This window comes from Indicator indicator, chromosome 2, assembly GCF_027791375.1.
Source record: "Indicator indicator isolate 239-I01 chromosome 2, UM_Iind_1.1, whole genome shotgun sequence".
Lineage (NCBI taxonomy): Eukaryota > Metazoa > Chordata > Aves > Piciformes > Indicatoridae > Indicator > Indicator indicator.
This window is the reverse complement of record NC_072011.1, coordinates 30971598-30994105: the sequence shown is the minus strand read 5'-3', so window position 1 is coordinate 30994105 and position 22508 is coordinate 30971598. Positions and strand designations below refer to the sequence as shown.

General features: G+C 38.8%; 1 protein-coding gene across 1 annotated transcript in view; it reads right to left on the bottom strand.

Annotated features, from left to right (window-relative positions):
* The window catches only part of DISC1 (DISC1 scaffold protein), a 206596-nt gene that overhangs the window by 27031 nt on the left and 157057 nt on the right, over positions 1 to 22508 (bottom strand). The window contains exon 9 of the mRNA XM_054395013.1: positions 21327 to 21387. Coding sequence (XP_054250988.1) covers positions 21327 to 21387 — 61 coding nt within the window. The remainder of the gene's footprint in view (positions 1 to 21326; positions 21388 to 22508) is intronic.

The following is a 22508-nucleotide window of genomic DNA, read 5'->3' as shown; positions in this document are numbered from 1 at the left end:
AAAGCTGCAGAAGCTGAGCTATATGATCTGTATCAGTATACATGTTTATTGAAGGCAGAATGATACATAGAGTGCAAAAATCAGTCTTCTCCAAGGAGCTCGGACTATAACCAATTAGAAGAATAAAAAATCTTCACTTCACACACTTCTGTGTTCCATCCAGGCAGCACTTCCCCTACAAAGCCAGGAAAATAAAATACCCCTCACTGTTTCCCTACTTGTCAGTCTCATTATCATGGGTACACAGTTAAAAGATTTCCCTGCAGACAAACATAAGCCCATTTACTTGCTTTTTGAAAAAAAAAGTTTGCTTGCAGCTATATATGGCTTATTGTTAAAGGCTCATAAAATGCACTGGAGACTTTAATCATAATTTCCAGTGGATAGCTTGTTTTGGCTATGCAATTTAATGAAGAGCTCTATTGACAAAACTAGGGCAGAGATAGTGATCTATGTGGAGAAGATTAATGGCATATATAAAAGGACAGCATAACAGTACCTGGGCTGCTGATAGTCAGTCATGACTTAGCTCATTGGTCAGCATACTTTTGATTGTGCCTAAGTTTTATGCTCATTTTAGTAATCAGCAATTACACAGCATAATGCTAATAGCTTGTGTTTATTTTAAGGACATCCTTGTTTTATCATTGCATTTGTAAAAAAATCAAATGTATGTTGAATTAAGATACTAAGAGGTTACACTGAACGTTTCAACTGAAATCAGTGGATGCACATATACATGCACACTCTGAACAAACTTAAGCCAAATGATCCTACTTTTTTTCGGTCTGCAATTCCAGATTCAGTGCCTAGAAACATCATTCAAACACATTTTTTTAAATAAAAATTACTTTATAGCTGCAAATAGATGATACATACCAAGTAATTATTACAAATTATGTTGTTCCCAGCTGTAATGGTTTAGCATAAGGACTAACCTGCCTGCTCCCCCAACAGAAAAGTGAGGGCGAGAGTGACACACAAAACTCAGGGCTAAGACAGAGATAAGAGTTTAATATAGCATGATATATCATAAGCAAAATGCATAATTATCTTAGCTAATAATCTAATTAATCTAAAAATTACAAGGCATGATTACCTTATCTTAGCCTATTTGCAGAAGAAACTCAGTGAAATACAGGGACAAAACCAGCGTAAAAGAGAAAACCAAAACCAACAGCTACCCAACTCCCACTCTTTCCACCACCATGCCTGCAGAAAAAGAGACCACACCCAAGAAGCTGAAACCCCAAAGCAGCAGCCAGATCAGGAAGCCTCCCATGTTGCAATCTGAACTTCAAGCCCCATAATACTTTGTTCCAGTTAGCGCTTTCACTTTTCTGAAGCTGGCATGACTGCGGCATGGTATGAATAACAGCAGCAGTTCAATTCAATCCATGACACCAGCATACAAAAATCTTTAGCTTTTATATCAGGTGTAAAATCAAGCTCAACTGAATGTCAGAGTTTAGTTTATTGATGTTCAATTCACACTAAAGCTGCATTTGCAGCCTCCATGAAGCCAAAAGTATGTGGATACTTGTACTGAACACAGTAAGTTTTTTCAGGTATGCAACTTTTCAAAATGATGGATAGAAATAACTTCTGATTTTCTATTAATATAAAAACATATCAATGTAAATACATTTTTATATAAATATGAAAATACATATTTTTATATAACTATGAAAATATATAAATGTTTTATGACGTATCAGTCTCAGAGTGTTACACATCTGTCTGTACATTACTATCAAAGTGGCAGATGTGGCAAATTCAGTGGAAACGCTAGGAGCAGTTTGCTGGAATCCACAACAAATTATAATCCATCAACCACTTACATAGACCCAGCAACAACAAAGCATACCTTAATCACCTACTGACAGGGAACTTCCAAGTGCCAGAGTGCTCATGAGTCAAAAGTGCCAGGTGTTGTACAAACACCAAAGAGATTACAGTGACGCTCCTTTTCTCAGAAAGACTTTTAAGTTTAAAAATAGCAACAACAGCTAGGATACAGACAAGAATGCTCAAAGAATCACTGAGGCAACAGTGGACTGAACATGCACAGTCTTTACAAGAGTAACTAGTTACAGCTTAACTAACATCTCTCTTATGAGGAAAGGCTGAGATACCTGTGGCTGCTTAGCCTGAAGAAGAGAAAGCTGAGAGGAGAAATGATCGGTGTTTACAAATACACTAAGGGTGGATGTCAAGAAGATGAGGCCAGCCTCTTGTCACTGGTGCCCAGTGACAGAACAAGGGGCAATGGATGCAAACTGGGACACAGAAAGTTCTGCCTCAACATGAGGAAAAATTACTTTACTGTGAAGGTGATAGAGCACTGGAACTGGCTGCCCAGAGGGATTGCAGAAGCTCCTTCTCTGGAGACTTTCAAACTCAGCCTGGATGCATTCACAGATTCACAGATTGTATTGGAAGGGACCCTCACAGGTCATCTTGTCCAACCTTCCTGCAGTCAGCAGGGACACCTCCAACCAGATTGGGCCACATCAAGTCTGATCTTGAATATCTACAGGGACGGAGCCTCAACTCTGTCCATGGGCAACCCAATCCAGTATTTTAGAACTCTCACCATAAAGAACTTCCTCTTTATGTTCAACCTACATCTACCCTGCTCCTGTTTAAAACCATATTGCACTGGAAAATTTGTAAAAAAAAAATTTCAGACAAATGAAAGTGTAATACTTATGACACACAAAGAGTGAGTGTAGTAGTATTAAGATCTTACCTATTAAGCAACATCTCATTTTCTGACCAGCCTCTATCTATAGTTAACAGAAATCCTGTGTGGCCTGCCCTGGGTGATGCTGCTTTGGCAGGGGGCTTGAACTAGATGATCTCCAAAGATCCCATCCAACCCCTACCATTCTGTGATTCTGTAATTAAGCTAATCACTGTCAAGCACTCTGAAGTATCACAGTGTATGTGCATTTTAAGGACTTGCAGAAGGCAAATGAAACAAGTCAGTGGATATCTAAGATCTCCACCATTCCTCTATCCTTACATGAAAGAAAGGATAAAGATGGTAAAAGATTTGGAGCAGCCTTGACATTGAAGGTTAGTAGTTAAGTTTGATGTGACAAGATCAAAACCACAAAAACAGTCATTGCAGTGGCAACAGCATTTTGAATGGATGAGAGTAGGGCAAGACTGCTTTTGTCAAATCAGAGCCAGGGAAAAAGATGTTGAAGTAAGTGAGACACAAGACTCCACAGTAGTCATTTTTTAACTGGATGGATAGCTGAGACAGGTCTTATCTCAAGGACGCTAAGCAGAGCAGGCCTAAGTTGACTTGAAGAATGGCTGAGACATCCACAGCAACATAAAAGGACACAGAAGGGAGAATTCTGGATTAGGTCAAGTTGATGATGACGAAAGAGCTGTCAGAGAAACAGAGATGTTTATGGAAAGGAAAAAATGAATGCGAATCATAGAGGTGTACCCTCCAGCACTCTTCAGAAAGTGGAAGTTGAAATTGTAATTGTAGATGCCTTAAGTCTCAAATATTTTTCTAGGAAGGAACACTGGAGACCAGAGGGTACAAGAAAACTAGAGGATATCTTCAGTCTACACATGTTGTTGGGTGAAATTCATGTTGAGACTCATATCCAGCAAGGATTCTCTTTCTCTTCTTTAAAGTCCAGAGAACATTGGTCCTCTTGTCTTTTCACAAGATTCTCAGAGGTATCAACGAGTGCTCTCTATGTGGCTCTCAGTGCAACTTTATTCTAAAGCTATTTATAGTGCTAACTGAAACTACAAGAATATGACTTTCCTATTGAGGGTTCTGCATACAGACAAAAGGCACATTCAGTTCCTGAACATTGTAGCCTAAATGAAAACATACCCATGTAAAAATAGCCAAAAGATTTGTATTAAATTCTATTAACAAAACAAAACAAAACACACCCAACCACAAAGTCCCTCTGAATCTCTTCAAGGGCAAATCGGAAACAATGCAAGGAGATGTTATTACTTTTAAGTCTCATAATTTCTAGTTTTTAGGAATACCCCTTGGTGAGTGAATTGTTAAAAGTGATTTGTATCACCCTGAGGTCAACACTGTGTGTTGATAAATGATGCTGATTATTTTAATGGAAATCCCTGCAAGAAGCCAAGAGTGTGAGACTGAAGCTAAAAGGCTATATAGTAAGTCATCTGTTTAGAAACTGCATAAACAAAAGAAAATTTATGAGAGGAAATTAATTATCCCTAAGAAGAATACTCAGCTTCTTTCTAATAGGTGAGCCACACTAAGGTACAGATTCAGGAAAGCTTGTACTTACCTTTTCCGAGTAACGTGTTAACAATGCATTCACTGACCCTTAAAGTGGTTTTCTTTGACAAGAAAGCAAATGAAATGCAACAAAAATAGTCTGGCAGGAACAACAGGGATTTTCATCACGCCAGTTAAAATGACTGCAAAGTTTTGAGGCTTACAGAAAAAAGCAATACAACTCAAAAGACTTTGTTCTATATCCCTATTCTTTATTGATCTATTGTACCAACTAGGGAAAGTTTCTCTGTATTTTGGTCACTCATTTCTATATATTCTTTGCACCACAGGGAAGGAACTAGCTCCTTTTACACTACATTTAGTTATACCTTTGTAGCTTTTTACGGCCACAGCCATGCAGTGAACAAAGAAGCCAAGTAAAGTATAGGTGATGATGGAAAGCAACCATAATTCTTGACTGTTAGCAGAAATTTACCCCTCTAATTTGGTTTATCGTATAAATTCACAATCATGCATTAATAGCCCTTGTTATATTTAACAGGTATTTATTACTTCAGGAACATGTTTTTCCTTCATTAAAAAAAAAAAAAAATTCCAATCTGATCAGTTCTTGATCTTTAACCTTACCTGTAATATTTTAAGATGTCTACCATGAATCTGCTGAATGAACCAAAGACTACAATGTTCCTACCAGTGGACCAAACGAGGCTTTAAGGAGAAGGAGGTACATAGCTCTCTTGTCCCTGGCTGGCTGGTGTGCAACGGCAGACTGACAAGGGTGAAGGTATAGGTAAGGCTAATCAGATCATAGGTCTCAGCTGATGAGCATAAGACATAGGAAAAGGAACAAAGAAAACCTGCACTCTGCCCAAACAACAATTTTTTTCCCCTTGGTCTGTGCACTAGGAATTCACTTTTTCTAAGTATCTGAAATCAAACCCTTTTGTTTTTCACTTGTTTCAAGTCTTCCTAATCTTATAAGACCCTTCATACAACTTCAATTCCACAACCCAATTCCTTGCACTGTCTCTTCTCTCCAATCTCCTCAGGAGCTGAAAATTTCATCAACTGACTTCATACTGTTCCCATCATGTAGTTGCACCCCAGTGCGGAAGACATTCTTCCAACTCTCTCATTTCAAAACTCACTGAAAACTTGTTTGCTGTTCAGCACTGTCATTGCATTTCTCCATACAAAAACAAGACTCAGTCTGAGAAAATCAGGAAACTCTACACTCCCTTGTCAGAGGACAACTTACTCTAACCTTGGACACTAGCTAGAACTCCTATCCAAAAAGCTCGAAGCATATAGTACTTTTCTTTGGCACAAGCAATTTACTTCTCTGACCTTACCTTTCCCTTATGAAACATAAAATAAGATCTAGAAAACAAGTAGCTGATCCTCTTTACAAGTACTCTGGACCAGAACCACAAGAGCCCAGGAAAGTAATCCTCACAATTCCCACCTAACTTGCATAATCCTGTACTTTTAATACCTAGAAAATTTTGCTCTGAGATGACTTTTCTAATATCTAAACATTATGAGCAACAGAGAAATCCTCTGCACAACAGTCCTATCCAAAAGACATCCTGGCCCACACATACAGGACATGATAGTGCCACACAGAGATATGGGTAGCACTCTTGTGCAGCTGGAAGAATCAATGATAGTAGTGGCTCTGGTTTCTACAGCATCCAAGGAGCAGAAGCAAACATGCAGAGAAGGATATATTTGAGGGAACAGGTAAGCAGATCTCCCAGACCACCTCAATGTGGTGGCTAGGGTATCTTTCCTCTACTCAGGGATGCATCAGAGCAGAGCATACTTGGAGGTGCAGTAGATAAAACACTTGGAGCAAAACCTCCTGTGTCTTTGTTGATTGATCTAACCTCTACAATACTTCTAGAGTACATCTGTCATGGTAGGGCCATGACATGGCCCAGTACAAACCCAGACAGGCCTTAAGATGTCTAGACAGGGTCCCTTTCTCTCCCCTCCATCCTGCAGGAAAACAGGGCAACGTGGGAAAAAGAACAAAGGGGACAGGACGCTTGCCTGTCTGGTAAACACAATGTTTATCTGGGATGAGAGCACGTAAGCTGACCACTGCTCCCCCAGATACAAGGTCCTTGCTTCTGCCTTTTATGGTTATAGCCTGGCAGAACGCCTTGGGTGACTTGGTAGTCACCCTTGCCTTGCTTCAAGCCTTGCCTTGCCTTGCTCAAACATCACTTCAAGCCTACTTGGACCTGTCTCGTACAAGCTGCCTCAAGTTGCCCTGCCCTGCCTCAAGTGCCTGGTCCAGAGCCTGGGATAAAGCCACAAGCCATACACATGCAAGCTGGAGAAGCCACGAGCCTAAAAGCCAGAGTTGCCTTAGCCTGCTTCCCCTTGCCACCAGAATCGTGCCATGCCTCGGTTTACCCAGGAACCAAGCAAGCGCCTGTCACCAAGAGCCTCGTTAACTGCCCAACGTCCATTGAAGCCAGACCAGCCTGGGACCACACAGTAATCTCTCCTTGCTGGCAATCTGCCGTGCTGCGCCGTATGAGAGCGCCCCAAAGCTAACACACAGCAGCAGCATCCCCCATGTGGGTAAAACTAGCTGTGAGTAATTAATTCACTGCCCCTTGGGTTTAAAGGTTCTTATCAAGCCTCCCCCCCACTGTAACTAAGTGCTACCTGCTCTCAGAGACTTTTTCTTTCCAAGTGGTTGCCTCCTAATTTGCATAGAATAGTTTGTATTTTGCCCTAAGACTGCATATTCCCATTGTAAATACATATTCCAACTGTACAATGATCCTATTCAGTGAGTTTTGGCATATTTTATTAATAAAGGGTTACTATTTTTATTAATACCTGTTTGCCATATCATTTATTATTGTTGCGAGGGCAATTAATTAATAAATAATTCCCCCCTCAACCACAACAACATCCACCATAGACTAAGTTATGTTGGGATTAGGAGCTATGACTTCTTGGCTTTGTGGATTAAAAAAGAAACAGTTTGATGCCTTCCACTATAGACACCCTAGGTTCACTATGACATTATCCTTACAGAATGGAACTGAAGTGGAATAAACCACTTTGGAAGAAAAAATACCACACTGGAATGCAACCACTCAAATGCTGTACAATCTCCTTCAGATTGCTGTAGCCTGCTGCACAGATCTTGCTGCTTTCACATCTCTCTGCTCCTGTTTAAACTTTCACTCCAAGGACAGTGTATTTGTGCAGGTCTGGCAACTGGGACAACATCCACAGGTTTTTATACTTCTCTCAGTCAGAAACTGAAATCTTTTCTTTCTCATCCCTATTTTCTCACTCCTCTGTGCTATTAGCTAACAGGTAGCACTGCCATTTGATTGCTCTTGGTAGCTCCGGGCAGTGTTTTTAGACAAAGATCTTACAAAAGGACGTGCACATGATGAACATATGGTGCACTATAGAACTAACCAGCTGAGAACAGCTAAATCATATATGATGCTTATCTGTATTATGTTCTATTTATAAACAATTTTAATTGCATTGATTTGTCGTTGTGTGAAGGACAATTGTATGTGAAGGTGAATGGATGGATGTGAAGATGAGTATACCTGAAGGAAATAAGCCTTCTGAACTTGTATAAATACTTAACCTTTTAACATAATTGTAGTGACATTGAAGCAAAGCCAACATATTATATAACAATTATATATTTCACAGTGCTACAAAATGAAACACAGTTTTCAAATGTGCATACCAACTTGTCAAAGCAGGGTAAAAAAGAGGGAGCTGTGAGTGTAGGCATTTTCCTACTTTGGATTTGTATCTAAATTATTTCTATCAGCTGCTGAAATACATTATTGAGAATACAACCTTTAGTGCAGAAGGCAAGAAAAAATATGCATTAGGAGGGAGGGCTAAGAAGCAAACCACTGCCCAGAACTGACTGCAAGTGGGATCAGCATATCTGATTTCCTTCCAGAATGCCATCTTTCTCTCTAGTTCCATAGAGTTTGATTTAAAGTTATATGTAATACATCAAAATATTTCTCACATGAAAAGTCATTAATTCTCACATTATTTTTTTAAATCGGTTTTGGGCATTTTGTACATATGCATAATGAGGTTATGCCACTGATTCTATAAATTGCATAATTAAGAAGCAAATTGATAAATGCATTCTATTATGATGGATGGATTCTAAAATTCCTAAAGAATTTTCTCAGACCTTTTATATGCCATTAATTTCAATTGATTAAAGAATACTTCCCATCTAAGACATCCCCATTTTTCATAGGAAGAGGCTAATAACAACAAATGAGAAATGTTAATGCAGAAACATATAGTCTCCCACAGTGAACAGAAAAAAAACCCAGAAATATCTTACAGTATTTTCTGTCAAGTGTTTTTTAAAAATGAAGTTACACAATTTATCCACAAATTCTTCTATTCAGTGAAACGTTACCTACTGGATCCAGTATATTAAAGGGATAGAAACTAAACTGAAATCTAAAAACAATCTGTTAAGAATCATGACATCTTTCCCTTGTCCATAGGAAAACAAAACAAAACCAACAAAAACTCAATCTCACCATTCTAAGGAGAGAACAACCACCTTCTATTTTATGTGAAAGTTACATATTTTATGCCTTCTTTTTGTTTTCTGGAAGGCTCATTCAAAACAAGGAGGAAGAACAGTTTTTCTTGTGCTTAAAACCTATAATGGATATCTGATTAGTGTTATTAACAAAAAAAAAAAAAAAATTAAAAGATACCACACATTACTGAACATTTTTGTCATTCTCTCTTCAGTCCTCCAGACACTTGTTTTACCCAGCACAAAACTTTAATCACAGCCTGCCATCTTTCTATCAATATTCCATGTCACTATGTTATACTTAAATTATCTCCACTGGAAACACAAAATGATAGACTGCTGCAGCTGATGGTTTTCGCTTTATTTCTTGATGTAAGGTGGATGCAGGAATGGGACTGACAAGTCGAATGCAGGAAGTTAAGTAATTTGCAAGGGAAGAGGGAAGGAATCTTGTTGCAAGAATTTACTACTCAGTACTGTCCCTACATTTACTGTACAGTTTATTTTTACAATATTAACTAATCTGTAATGTAAAATTTTACTACCTGCTTTCAGGGCTATTTATATATCTCTTAAAAAAAGAACAGATTAATGATCCTCTGCCCCTACCTCCACTGAAAAATCTATCATAAATAATCTGTTCTAAGAGTAAAGCATTTAACTTTGATAGATGAGGAGAAATCTACCATGGAATTCTTATTAAGCAGTCCCCATAAAGCCAGCTTCTCAACCATAGTTTATCATTCACCTCATTCACAAGCCGATAAAGCACCTTCAAGTTTGGTGCTAACTCTGATAACTCAGTCTGCATCCTGCCTGCCTTCGGCTCCTGCAATAACAGCAAAGCCCCACTATGTCATTAAACAGTTGAGCTCAGATTTTTTTTACTAGATTGGAATTGCTGGAATAAGGTATTTTTTCTGAACTACTTAATATTTGAACCGAAATCAGCTTGGAAGGAAAGGCATGAATTAGGCCTTGATTTTGGAAACCATGTACTCAGAATCTATGTATTCATCTAAGCTCTGCTCAAACAGAACCTAAATGCTTTCATGAGCTTGAACCCCACAAAGGATGGAACCTCTAGTGAATTCTAGTGAAACTGAAGCAATTCAGCAGCTTTCAAAGTCACAACCAGTTCTAATCCAAGAAAATACATTGTTTCCAAAAGCATGCATTTGCATTGAGGCCACATTCTCAGCTGCCACAAATCCACACTGCTGCAACAGCAGCAATGTCTATTTATACCAAGAGAAGAATGCATTCTTATTGCAAGCAATTAGAATCATGAGCCTGATCTCTTAGCTTTTATTGCAGAGGACTGCAAATGTTAGGAAGCATATAGAAGGTACCTAAATTTCTCCTCTCAATTTTATTTACCTCTGTTCTCCAATATAAAATTCAAGAGATTACAATATATTCCCACGTCTGAAAGGTTTAGACTTTCAGAGTCAAGTGAATTCACGAATGTGAATCACCCTGTGCACTACTGACTGAGCATTAATTAAGCATACATGATGATTAAAAACAACAGGACAAAGAAACACCCTTCTAGAAGAGATATAATTGAGAGAGATGGTATATTGCCATCATGTGGGAATGGACCTTGAAATTCAACCTTTATAACCAGGAAGACACACCTCAAAAAAATGAGAGTATTGGCCAAATACTGATGTCAATAGCTGTGTGCTTACAGGCTTCCTCTGAAATATCTGAGGGCATGAATTGACCTGCTCTAGCTGCAGGGTCAAATAAGGTCAGCAGTCAAATCCCATTCTGGCTCCAAGAGAGCAAGAGGGAAAGGGAAAGGTCTGTTGATCTTCCCTGGTTGGACTCCGTTAGCTACAACACACTCTGCACTGCTGATGACAGCACTCTGTAAACTGCTGAGGCCTGAATGTCTTCCCATACTGTCAGAGTATGCTCTCAGCCGTAAGTATATTAAGTAACGAACGCTTCCAAATGCTAGTGGGATAACTGTCCCAACTGCATGCAAGATAGAGCTATCCTACATCTTCACACTCTTGCTAAACAGGTAGTGATACTTCATTTATTTTCTTTTTGTTTAAGTATCATGATGCTTCTGTATAGTTGACCATCGAGGACTTTGGACAAATAGGAAGAGGAAGCCAGAATGACTGATGTCAAGTCATATTAGACATTCATCATTCACTAAATGGGATCCTCTCTGCATTCACAAGTATCACTGATTAACAAACAAACAAACAAGATTAATATGAGTTTCAAAATCTTAATAAAATTAACATAATTCAATGAAATAGAAAAAGGTGAAAAAACAGGGAAGAGAACAAGGGACTGAAAAAGAAAGGGGGGGGGGGGGAAGAAAATTAAAAAAAAAAAAAGGAAAATTACTTCTGCTCCAAAACAGGGAAATAGCAGCACACCAAAGCAGGGAAACAATACAGTTACTTATTCTCGATGAGGCAAGAGTTTGCAGCAGAGAGGACTACTGTGACACTAATGAGTTTCAGCATAGTGTTAAACTCCAGCTTTGCAGGCATGACTGATCAGCACCAGAACACAAGAAAAAGCACCAGCGCAAGAAAAAAACATACAGAATAAGAAAACACCCTCACAAAACTCACAATTAATAATCAGTTAGAGAAGCTGTGAACTTTCAGCACATTTTCTTTCCAAGCAAGGGCAATACTTTCTGTCTTTAGGGGGGCAGACTCAGCTTCACCCTCTGATGATTTTTGCTATGCTAATATAAACTGAATGGAAGACAAAGAGCCTGGAGGGAAGGTGGGAGGTGGGCAAGCTTTTTCATGAATGAGTGGCAAAATCCTCTGTCCCCTTGTCATTGCTAATGCAGCACACTAACTACTGAAGTTCATTCATTAGCTTCAAAAAGCCCTAGCCTGTACAGAACCTGAATTAATATGGACAGAGAGTTACTAAAGGTTGTGTGGCCACGTGCTTTGCTTTTTCTAAAGCTTTAAGAGGCACTGGAAACTGGCCCCAAATCTGACCCACTTTTTTTTCTTTTTTTTTTTTTTTAGCTCTAGTTTCAATGCTGAGATTAGATTTTAAAAGAACAAAGCTTTCTTCTCCTCATAAAATAGTACAGTCATGTGCCACATACTTCCTCCACCTTCCAATTACAAAAGAAAACAAGAGATTAATATTTGTGACCTAGTGTCCCTAAGCAAGCAAAATGCCAAGTAAAGACAATTGCTAAGCTTGTAATTCTTGTGCCGTTCTTTGCACCTTACTGTCTCATACAGATGCCAAATAGTCATTAAAAAAAGTTCAGGGCACAACAAAATACCAAATATACATTGGTACAATACTAATTCTTTGCTAGATTTTAAAAAGCCAAAGCAAATTTTGTGTTATGTCCCCTTCCTCCAAATAACTGCTGGACCTAAAAGAAAAACTCTCATCACACTCTTTGCCCTGGTGCTCACGGGCAACTTCAACCACTCAGATATTAGGTGGTAAGATCACACAGCCAAGCACAAACAGTCCAAAAGGTTCCTGCAGCGCATTGATGACAATTTTCTCCTGCAAGTAGCTGAAGAACCAACAAGGAGAAGTGTAATGCTGGACAAGTGCAGGGTCCTACATCTGGGGAGAATTAACAACAGGCACCACTACAGGTTAGGGACTGCCCTGCTGGAAAGCAGAGAAAGACCTTGGAGTGCTGGTAGACATCAAGTTCTCCACGGGACAGCAATGTGCTCTTGTGGCCAAGAGAGCCAGTGGTATCCTGGAATGCATCAAGAAAGGTGTGTCCAGCAGGTCTAGGGAAGTTCTTCTACCTCTCTACTCTGCCCTGGTGAGACCACACCTGGAATACTGAATCCAGTTTTGGGCTCCCCAGTTCAAGAGAGACAGAGAACTGCTAGAGAGAATCCAACAAAGCCACGAGGATGATTAGGGGACTTGAGCATCTCCCCTCTGAAGAGAGACTGAGATTCCTGGGGCTGTTTAGTCTTGAGAAGAGAAAATTGAGATGGGATCTCATCAATGTGTATAAATATCTGAGGGGTGGGTTTCAAGTGGATGGGGCCAAGCTCTTTTTGGTGGTTCACAGTGATAAGACAAGGAACAATGGGTTCAAACTAGAACATAGAGGATTTCACCTCAACATGAGGAGAAACTTCTTTACAGTGAGGGTGACAGAGCACTGGAACAGGATGCCCAGGGAGGTTGTGGAGTCTCCTTCTCTGGAGACTTGCAGAACCCCCTTTGGCAGGGGCATTGGACACAATGATCTCTTAAAGTCCCTTCCAGGCTCTGATATACTGTGATACTGTGATACATCCCTCTCCTTCTCCAAAAATCTCCCTCCACACCTTCAGTCAGCAGATGGTTCCTCAGAAATAAAGTCCTCCTGTCCTTGCAGCAAGCATCACTGCAGACTTAGAAGGATCCTTGCTGCTGCACAAAAGACATGGTGGGTTCCATCAATGCAATTATCTTCTACCTTGTGGAGGACATGAATAAAAGCAATAGTGGGAGGTCCATTGCTGGGTGTGGGGTTTATATTGTTCTCACTTGGTGAAAGAAGCAGACTGCATTCATTTCTCCATTTTCACTGCTTGTGCAGTGTGCATTTTATCCATAGATGGGTATAAATATTAATGATGCCAGTGCTGAAAGAGACAAGTTGGGAACCAAGAACTGTATCCTGGCATGAGATATGGGTCTATCAAAGGATCTCCACTTGCACGTGGTACCAGAATCACCCTGAAGATGAAATGTGCATTATGCTGCAGAGACATTATTACAAACTCTGATCTGCACTTCCCAGAAAGACAGTTTCAGTTTACACCTCCTGTGGGCATTACCTAAACTTTCTACATCCAGAAACACAAGGAACAACAAAGATTGCCCCCTTTCTCCCTGACCCAGTTAATCTAGGCTAATCCATTTCCAGGAAACAATGTAATAAAATTTCTTGTGAGATAATTTAAATTTAACTAAGAGCTTCCAAGTTACCATACTCTGTCAGGACATTGCAGACATTTTCAAATATATTGCAATTGATTGCAAAGGCAACATGATGAGAATCTGCACTGTAGTCATGAAGTCTGAGGTATCTTGCAAAATAATCTGCTGTGTTTTAAAGGTAGGAATAGGTTATCTGTGAATCACATGCTTTTTTTTTTATATTCCTACTAACCACCTTCACCTCCTCCCTGATATACAGAGAAGATACACAAACATAGGCATGGTAAGGGAATACAGTTGGAAATGAAAGGAAGAAGTAAGAAGAAAATTTACAAAGTGGAAATAAGACAACTGGAAGGAATGATAGAATGACAGAATGGTTTGGGTTGCATGGGACCTTTAAAGGTCATTTAGTCCAACCACCTTGCAGGGAGCAGGGATATCTTGAACTAGGTCAGGTTGGTCAGAGCCCCATCCAACCTGACCTTTCCAGGGAGGGTACATCTACCACTTCTCTGGGCAACCAGTGTTTCATCACCCTCATTGTAAAGAGTATTTCCCTTATAGCTAGTCTAAATCTGCCCTCTTTAATTTAAAACCATCTACAAAACAGTCTACCCACCAAGCCCATCTCTCTCCAAACGACAGAAGGATGTTGGGGGGGATCATGTCAAAGGTCTTACAGAAGTCAAGATAGGTGACATCCATAGTTCTTCCCTTGCTCACTGCTGTAGTTACTCCATCACAGAAGGCCACTAGATTGATCAAGCAGGACTTGCCCTTCATGCAGCCATTCTGGCTGTTTTGAATCACCTCCTTGTTCTCTATGTGCTTTAGCATACCTTCTAGGACGATCTGTTCCAACATCTTCCCAGGCACAGAGGTGAGGTTGACAGGTTGGTAGTTCCTTTCCACCAGTTTTAAAAATGATTGCAATATTTCCCTTTTTCCAGTCACCAGGGACTTCACCTGACTGCCATGAGTTTTCAAAGGTAGTGACTGGCAACTACATCAGCTAAGAGAGACAGAAAAGGTGATAAAGAAGCCACAATAAAGGAAAGACCAAGAGCAAAACCAGAAAGCCTCCTGCCTAAGAATGCTAACTTCAAGACAGACCAATTAAAGAACAGCAAATAAGAATGAGTTTAAGTAAGAAAAGCTACTTCAGTTTTTCATGGTATTTGAATTTACCATTGTGAAAATCAAGTTTCCAAAACTATTTTAAAAAGGGAATGTATCTCCCAAATAAGGCTGGGCTAAAACAGCAAACCAAAAATATTCCCTGTAATTTATTAATTAACATACTTAGTAGTTTGCTTATTATTCACATCTCTTTTTTATTCATTAATGGTTTTGGCATGTAAACTTCCCTCACTACAATAGCAGCAAAACCAAAGATCAGTGAGACCTTGCCAATTCTGCACCTGCAAGGACACACAAGCCCTTTTGATGTGTCCCTGAGTTTACGTTTAAGATCAGTGGCAGTATGAAACACTTCTCCCTTCAGTGTGTTCTGCTATTCAGAACATTCCATATCCAGCTCTGGTCCCAAAAACATTTCTGAAACTTACTATGCTATAAAGGAAACTCCAGAAACATGGTATGTAAGCAGGATGAATAGTAAGGGAAGAGCACAACTGTTTTAGGACTGTTTGTCTCAATTTGTAGTGGCAAATTAACCCTTGGCATGGGACCCTTGGGACATTGAACATCTTATCTGAAGGGATGGGGCTCAGTGAAAATGACAGTTACAAATGCAGTAAAAACATTGCCTGCATGAGAAAACTACGAGTTTCTGATATAGAATGTATGCATGTACTAGCAGTCTGAACAATCAGGTTGCAGCCACATTTGTTCTGTCCTAGTCAAGTGACATTTGGCTGAAACCCTTAAAAAAAAAAAATCACAGATGTACAGCACCAGGTAAAAGATACCTTGGGCTCAGATTTTTGTTTTTCATCAGGTTGTCCTAATTATGCATGATCCCCTTCACAGTGAAAAGGGAGCTGTGCAGGTGAGCACACCTTACATCAGGGCAAGACTACTACATGTCCTGTACTGTGCTCATCCGTGAGTTGAGAAAAGCCACCACTAACATAAACCCAAACATTACTGAACAGAAAAGAAATTGAGACAAAGAGTGAAAGAGAGTCAATTAAAGAAGAAAGGATTTACACATTTGCAAAGCTACCAGGTGCTGTATCATTTAGCAATGACAAAGCTCAGTCACTGCCATGCTACACCTTACTAGGAGACATATTTATTCACTTCCCCGTTCTTGCTGAATGGCACAGACAGCAGCTCAGTAAAACACTTTTGTGTAATTGTCACCAGTTATTCTTGAACAATATTATTTCCCAAAAGGAATTTCATTACTCCTATCTGGGAATTAGAAAATGCCACTAACAAGCTCAGTTTTCATGATGAATGGAAATCACAGCATAATCTTCTGAGGCCTGGAAAACAGTACAACCACGTTAAATTCCTTCAGCTCAAGAAATGTCATCTTTACATCAGCTGGTACAAAAAAAATTGTTTCCAGCCTGAGGCAGTTACGATAAGGGATTTAGAAGCCATCACCATGTGGGCCATGAGATATAAAGGACTGCATCACTGTATATAAAGTGCTTGCTGCTCACAATTTCAGAGCTAATGTCCTCACAGCTGTGTATGACTTCAACCATCTGGGAAAAAAAAGAGACTAAATGAGTCATTGGAAGGATCTAGTATTTTGTCTAATGCATTTAACACTCCTGTAGCCCAACTCTTGGTAAGCAAATCAAGATCAGATCATTATCCATCAATGGATGAAGCTATGCGCTCTCTTGGAAATTATGCAGAAAAAACAGTCTTGGGGGAGGTAAGCAAAGATGACATTTTAGTCCTCTCTGTGTGCTCTTAAGATGCTGCCAGCAGCTGAAATGGCCCTCAGTGCAACTTAGGTGGGTCACAGGTTACACAAAATTAACGCAGGCCATCTGGCACTCTCAAGCATGCCTGTGCTGCTGTGTATACAAGGGGGGGAAAACTTTTGGAAAGCCTTATTCAGCAGTCTTACAACAGCAGTTCTCTTCTAGCAGATATCAGGCTTTCTAGACCATGTCATACAGAACACAAACAGCTCAAGATAAAGATTGATAAGAATCTGTAGATGGCCACAGAGAAGTTTTAGCATTAAAACACTCAATATTTGCAAGTTTATACTTGTAGGTTTGGATAACACAGACTGCTCCTCAGCAGTAGTGTTGGACTTCAAACAGGGCTCTGGGTGGGTGCAGCAGGCTAAAAAGCTCCATCTGGACTCGGGGATCTCACTTCACTGCAGAGTATCTTTACAGTCTTGAGAAATGTTTAAATGCCCAATTGCTCAACTAGTGATAAAGGCAGGTCCTTCTGGGGTTTCTTCTGCCTCAGGGTTCAATTTCTCATGACAGGTCTAGCTCTTACACTCTTAATATGTGCAGAAAGGTAAAAGGGAGTCCCAGGATCTTTGGTTTCTCCTGGTATTTCATTTGGTCTCTGCCTTCTCTCCCCTCAAGGTGTATTTTCGCTTGTAAGATGCTCTTTCATTGAATATCGTATCCATCACTAATTTCTCAGGTAATCCTCGCCACCCAAATTTTGTGCTCTTATGTCTTTGTATCACTCTTTCCAGGGCTCAGTTCATGACCCTCTATCATTTACTTAAGGTCATTTATTGGAGAACTTGATGGTTCTTGAAAGACTCAGATTGTTGAAACTGAATTTAGTAATGCCCAGCAGTCTTCACGTGGAGTAGAAAGAAGCAAGATGAAGAAATACACATTTGGTGCAAGAACAAGTGTCCCTCAAGCAGATGCTCATCTGACTTTCAATGAGCTAGATCAAGCAACTTCTCTTAAATGGCTCAAGTGATGAGCTGAAGTTATGTAAGCAAAATTTCTAGCAGTTCAGATATCCAGCCATCTGCCTTCACTGAACGCATTTCTGTTATGTTAGCACTGACCACTTTTGCAAATCTCCTATTTACTAACAAAAGATAAGAGATTTGAAAGGTCTACCATGGAAGCAATGGCAATGGTAGTTACAAAAAATGCAGCTGGTGATTTAATGTATAAAATCTAGAATTACCATGAGGTATACTGGTGACTGGGAAAAAAAAGCCTACAAGATTATTAAACCTGTTATTTATTTGTTCTTCTCTTGAAAGATGCTGTCCTACTGCTCAGAATACAAACTGTATTTTAAAAGACAAAAAAGTGTCAAGTAACCTGTATACTTCATGGATGGTTAGCTTTCTTTGGGGTGAAATTATTAGATACTGGACATATTTTCTTTTGTGGCAATGCATATTTTCCCTTTTTTCTTTTTTTTTCCTGTAGGTGCAAGGCTATTAAAAGCATACTGTTCTTAATCAGATTAATATTCACAGTATCTTAATAACAAATTAAGCAACTTGAGAACAGATGCATCTTGTAGGCTACAGTTAAAAGTACTGCATTTATTTAAGAAGAAGGAAAAAAAAAAAAAAGGCAAGGAAAAAAAAACTCCCACACACTCCAGTGAGTAAAATTGATTCCCCCAGCCAAAACAAAACCCAAAACCAAAATAAAAACAAACAAAACACACAAACAAACAAACCCCCCCCCCCCCCAACAAGCAACCAACAGAGAACGAAAGCAACATATTCCAAAATTTTCTTCAGAAAATAGACAAAACAGAAAAAGGGGAGGGGAATTTAAATTTATTAAATTGATACTTTAAAAATGTTAACCTTAAGTAAAGCTTTGTTAGTCTGAGTTTTCTTCATTAATTCTTTTCTATTATAAAAGTAGTCAAAAATAATATTTCTTACAGTTGTACTTTATTTTGAAGTTTTATCTTAAATTGAAGGCTTTTGAATTTAGGTTGTTTCTATTTAAAACACTACCTTGTTTTGTTGTATGTCTCACCTGGAGGAAAAACTTTAGAAGGTTATTGGAAGTCATGCTGCATCAACCTGATCCTCTACCAGTTTCAAAAGCATTCAGAAAAGTGTATCCATGAGCCAGATGCAAATTTTACCTCTGTCTACAATGCAAACTTGAAACAGTCATTAAACTTTCCTGAGAGAGCCTTTCTTTAGGCTATGATATATAAGGAGTAATTTGAGAATCTATATGAGGAAAAAAAAAAAAAAAAGGAGAAACAGTCTCTCAAGTTAATTCCTTAAGAGGGAAGGAAAGAAAAGCAAGCCTCTCAGGCTTTTGCTTACTTTTTTTAATTACTTAAGCTGTAAAGCAGGTGGAGTTAATTACACAAAGTCCAAAGAACCTTTAAAAAACAACCATCTATAACCACTTTATTAGCATAAATGTATAAAAAAATAAAGATGCAGCATCTTAAGGATTTATTTCTGGCAAAACTACTGGAGATTTTATCTTCCCTTCAACATTAAAATACATTCTTAGCCCTTAATTAGTTAAGATAAACTATTATTAGAATAATGGCATTTGTACATATTGCAAAACTGTCACTGGTTCAGGACTGAATCTTTGCCATCTGGGGGCTTGGCCAACCCTATGGTGGGGTTTGGCAGGGGAGGAGATTTTTATTGCGTATATTTTATGACTTTTAGGGATTTTTCTTATTGTTAGAAGAATTTTTGTTGTTTTCTGTTATTGGCACTGTTTTTTAATTCTTAAGGGCAAGAAGAGACATTTTAGAAACTTGGCAACACTTCAACAGTCTGTTAGAGAAAAGCTGATGGCAAGCTCTGAAGCACATGTTAAATACACCAGAACAGCTGCAGTGATATGCTTGGGACTGCATTTGTGTTCTCAGCACAGGCTGGGAAGAACACTTACCTCAGTAGCAAAACTTTGAAGCCTGTAGCCTGGTTGCAAAAGAGAACCTACACAGAAACAGGCCTAGGCCTATGTGGTATGGAGGAAGGCAACCCTTGCATATAAAAGCAACAAAATATATTAAAATATTCAATAACACATCTGCTAAGCTAAATTTGAAGTGGTCAGCTGCTGTTCATAAAAAAAGGTTCCCAAATATAAAGCAGTGCCAAGAAGAGAGTTCAAATTTCAATCTCTCCCTTGAAATAATACTCCCCACAGAATCACAATAAATACCATAAGTTCAGCATGGAAATTTCTCCCACAAAGAGCAGGAAGAGGGGAAAAAAGCATGCTGCAAGCTTATTAACACCTATCAAGACACATAAAACTCTGCTGCAATTTAAGACACTGATATAGAAAGTCCAGATAGACAACCCAAAGATTATAAAAAAGGCATAAATTGAAACAAGCCACAACTGCTAATTCTATCTGATAAATTCTCAGAAGGAGAAAAAAAAATCTATACAGATTATTGTATACATAATTATTAAAAAAAATTTTACTTCTTTCTGGGAGCCCAATATGTCAGTTAAATCCACACAGCCCAGAAGCATCAATACACGTTGCTACATCTTGTATTTTAATAAAGTGTATGGTTTTCAAAAAGACAACCCAAAGAAAGTACTTAAGACTCATTTTAGAATTATAGGTTGGAGTAAATGGAGTATAAATACTATTAAGAGCAAGATTAGACAGGGCACAGACACATAGCTTGATGTTCGAAGTCTGTTTCCATTATTTTTCAGTCAGCTCTCTAAATTACTTTTAAATTTAAGAGTTAAACAAAATAAATACTTCTATATTCAAAAGTATAAGTGAACTAATCTAAAGATCTAGAGCTATCTCCTTATCAACACAATATAAAATAATGAGGGCAACAAGTTTATTCATTACGCCTGCTCAGTAAAAAAAAAAAAAAAAGAAAAAGGAAGTGGCATTAATTTGACGAGTTGCATGTTATTAAGACACAAACTGCAATTACTTCCAATGAAATATTTTAAATCTTTTTCCAGTATAAATATACTTGTGCAAGGCAAAGTCAGCTATAGTAGAGGATTCCATTACAACAGCAGAGCAATATTCACTAACCATATTTCAAGGAACAGCCTAAAACCTGAGGGTGATCTAGAGCCCCTTTCATATGGAAAGGGAAGGAAATATAAATGCTAGCATTTGTTTGGAGAGAAAAAATATGTAAAAAACTTCTGCATTAGGATTCAGTTCTTAAAATATCTCCATTGTTGTCTTGGTTTCTATTTGCTTTCCACAACCCCCCAAAATAGCATTATTTCAAAACTGTTATATAAAGAGTCACTAATTGTCAAAGACACCCAGAATACTGGTAAGATATCCCTTGGCTCTGCTCAGAGTTGGGATCTGGAGAGATGCACATCAGCCACATGCATGCTTTTGTTTCTCTGGCTGTACCACCACAGCCCCAGAGCAGTCCTACATACTAGAGGACACAGCAATTCTTTCTAGTACCTGCATCCATTGGCTGTCTGGTTGCAAAGCTGCTGAATTCATCTATGAACAGAGATCTTAACAATAACACTTACAGGATTTCCAACTCTGAACTATTTTTGGTATTATTCCAATGCAGGTTCCAAAACATTTCCTATGAAATTTATGCATGTTAATGCTGTATTAACAAGCGTTTTTTAGCTTTCAAAATTTTCCATGACATCATCCTTACCTATGTAGTTTATCCTCCAGCACTTCCATGTACTTCTCAGCATTTTCTTTCACACTGGTCACTGCAAAATAAAAGTTAGGTAATGCTATAACTATACCATTCTGTATTTTTTTTTAAACAAACTCATCTCTTATCCACAAATTTTACATATCTCAGTCAAAAATCAGAATTCTATTAGCCCTGTCCACAGTCAAGTTACAGTGTGGGGGGTGTCTTTCTATTTTCTTGAAAGACTATTGTATCCATACATTAATTTATTTAGTAATGCGTTTACCTCTTGGTCATGTCAGAAAACTGTTGAGACTAACATGGGCATGGTTTGTAGACATTTCCTCCTGACACATGAAACTCCCCAAATAAATCAAAAGAACCCAGCTCCACACAAAATAAGAAAAAAACCTTGCATATCTAAGTCCTCATGATTACCTTCGAAAGAATCACAGAATCATTGAAACATTCAGGTTGGAAAAGACCCTCAGGATCACCAAGTCCAACCAACAATCCTACTCTACAAGGTTTACCCCTAAACCCTATCCCCAAGCACCACATCCAAATCACCTTTAAACACATCCAGGGTTGGTGACTCAACCACCTCCCTGGGCAGCCCGTTCCAATGCCTGACCACACTTTCTGTGAAGAAACAAGCAAGCCTAACTGCTTTGTCAGTCCATGTCCTTTAAAATGTTATGAGTCTTGTATCAAACTTCTAATAGAACTGAAAACATAGAATTTCGAGAATTATCACTCAAGATTGTTGAGATTTGGGGGGAGGGATGTTTTTTTATGTTTTGGGGCTTTTTGTTTCTTCTTAAATTTGTGACGTAGATATTGCCTCCCTACAATTTCTTCACTCAGAAGAAACTCCAATAAACTATTTGCCATAACACACAATAATAAAACAACTCTTTTGGATGACTCTTGGTACTCCATCATGAGTACAAATTGGGAGAAAAGTAAATCCCCTCCAGGAAACTGGAGGCTTTTAGAGGATAATAATTTTCACACTCTGGTAACTCGGTTTTCCATTCTCTAATAGCTGGCTGCCAATTCCAGGCCTAGAATTACAGAACATTAGGGGTTGGAAGGGATCTCAAAAGATCATCTAGTCCAACACCCCTACCAGAGCAGGATCACTTAGCGTAGGTCACACAGGAACACCTACAGGTAGCTCTTGAACGTCTC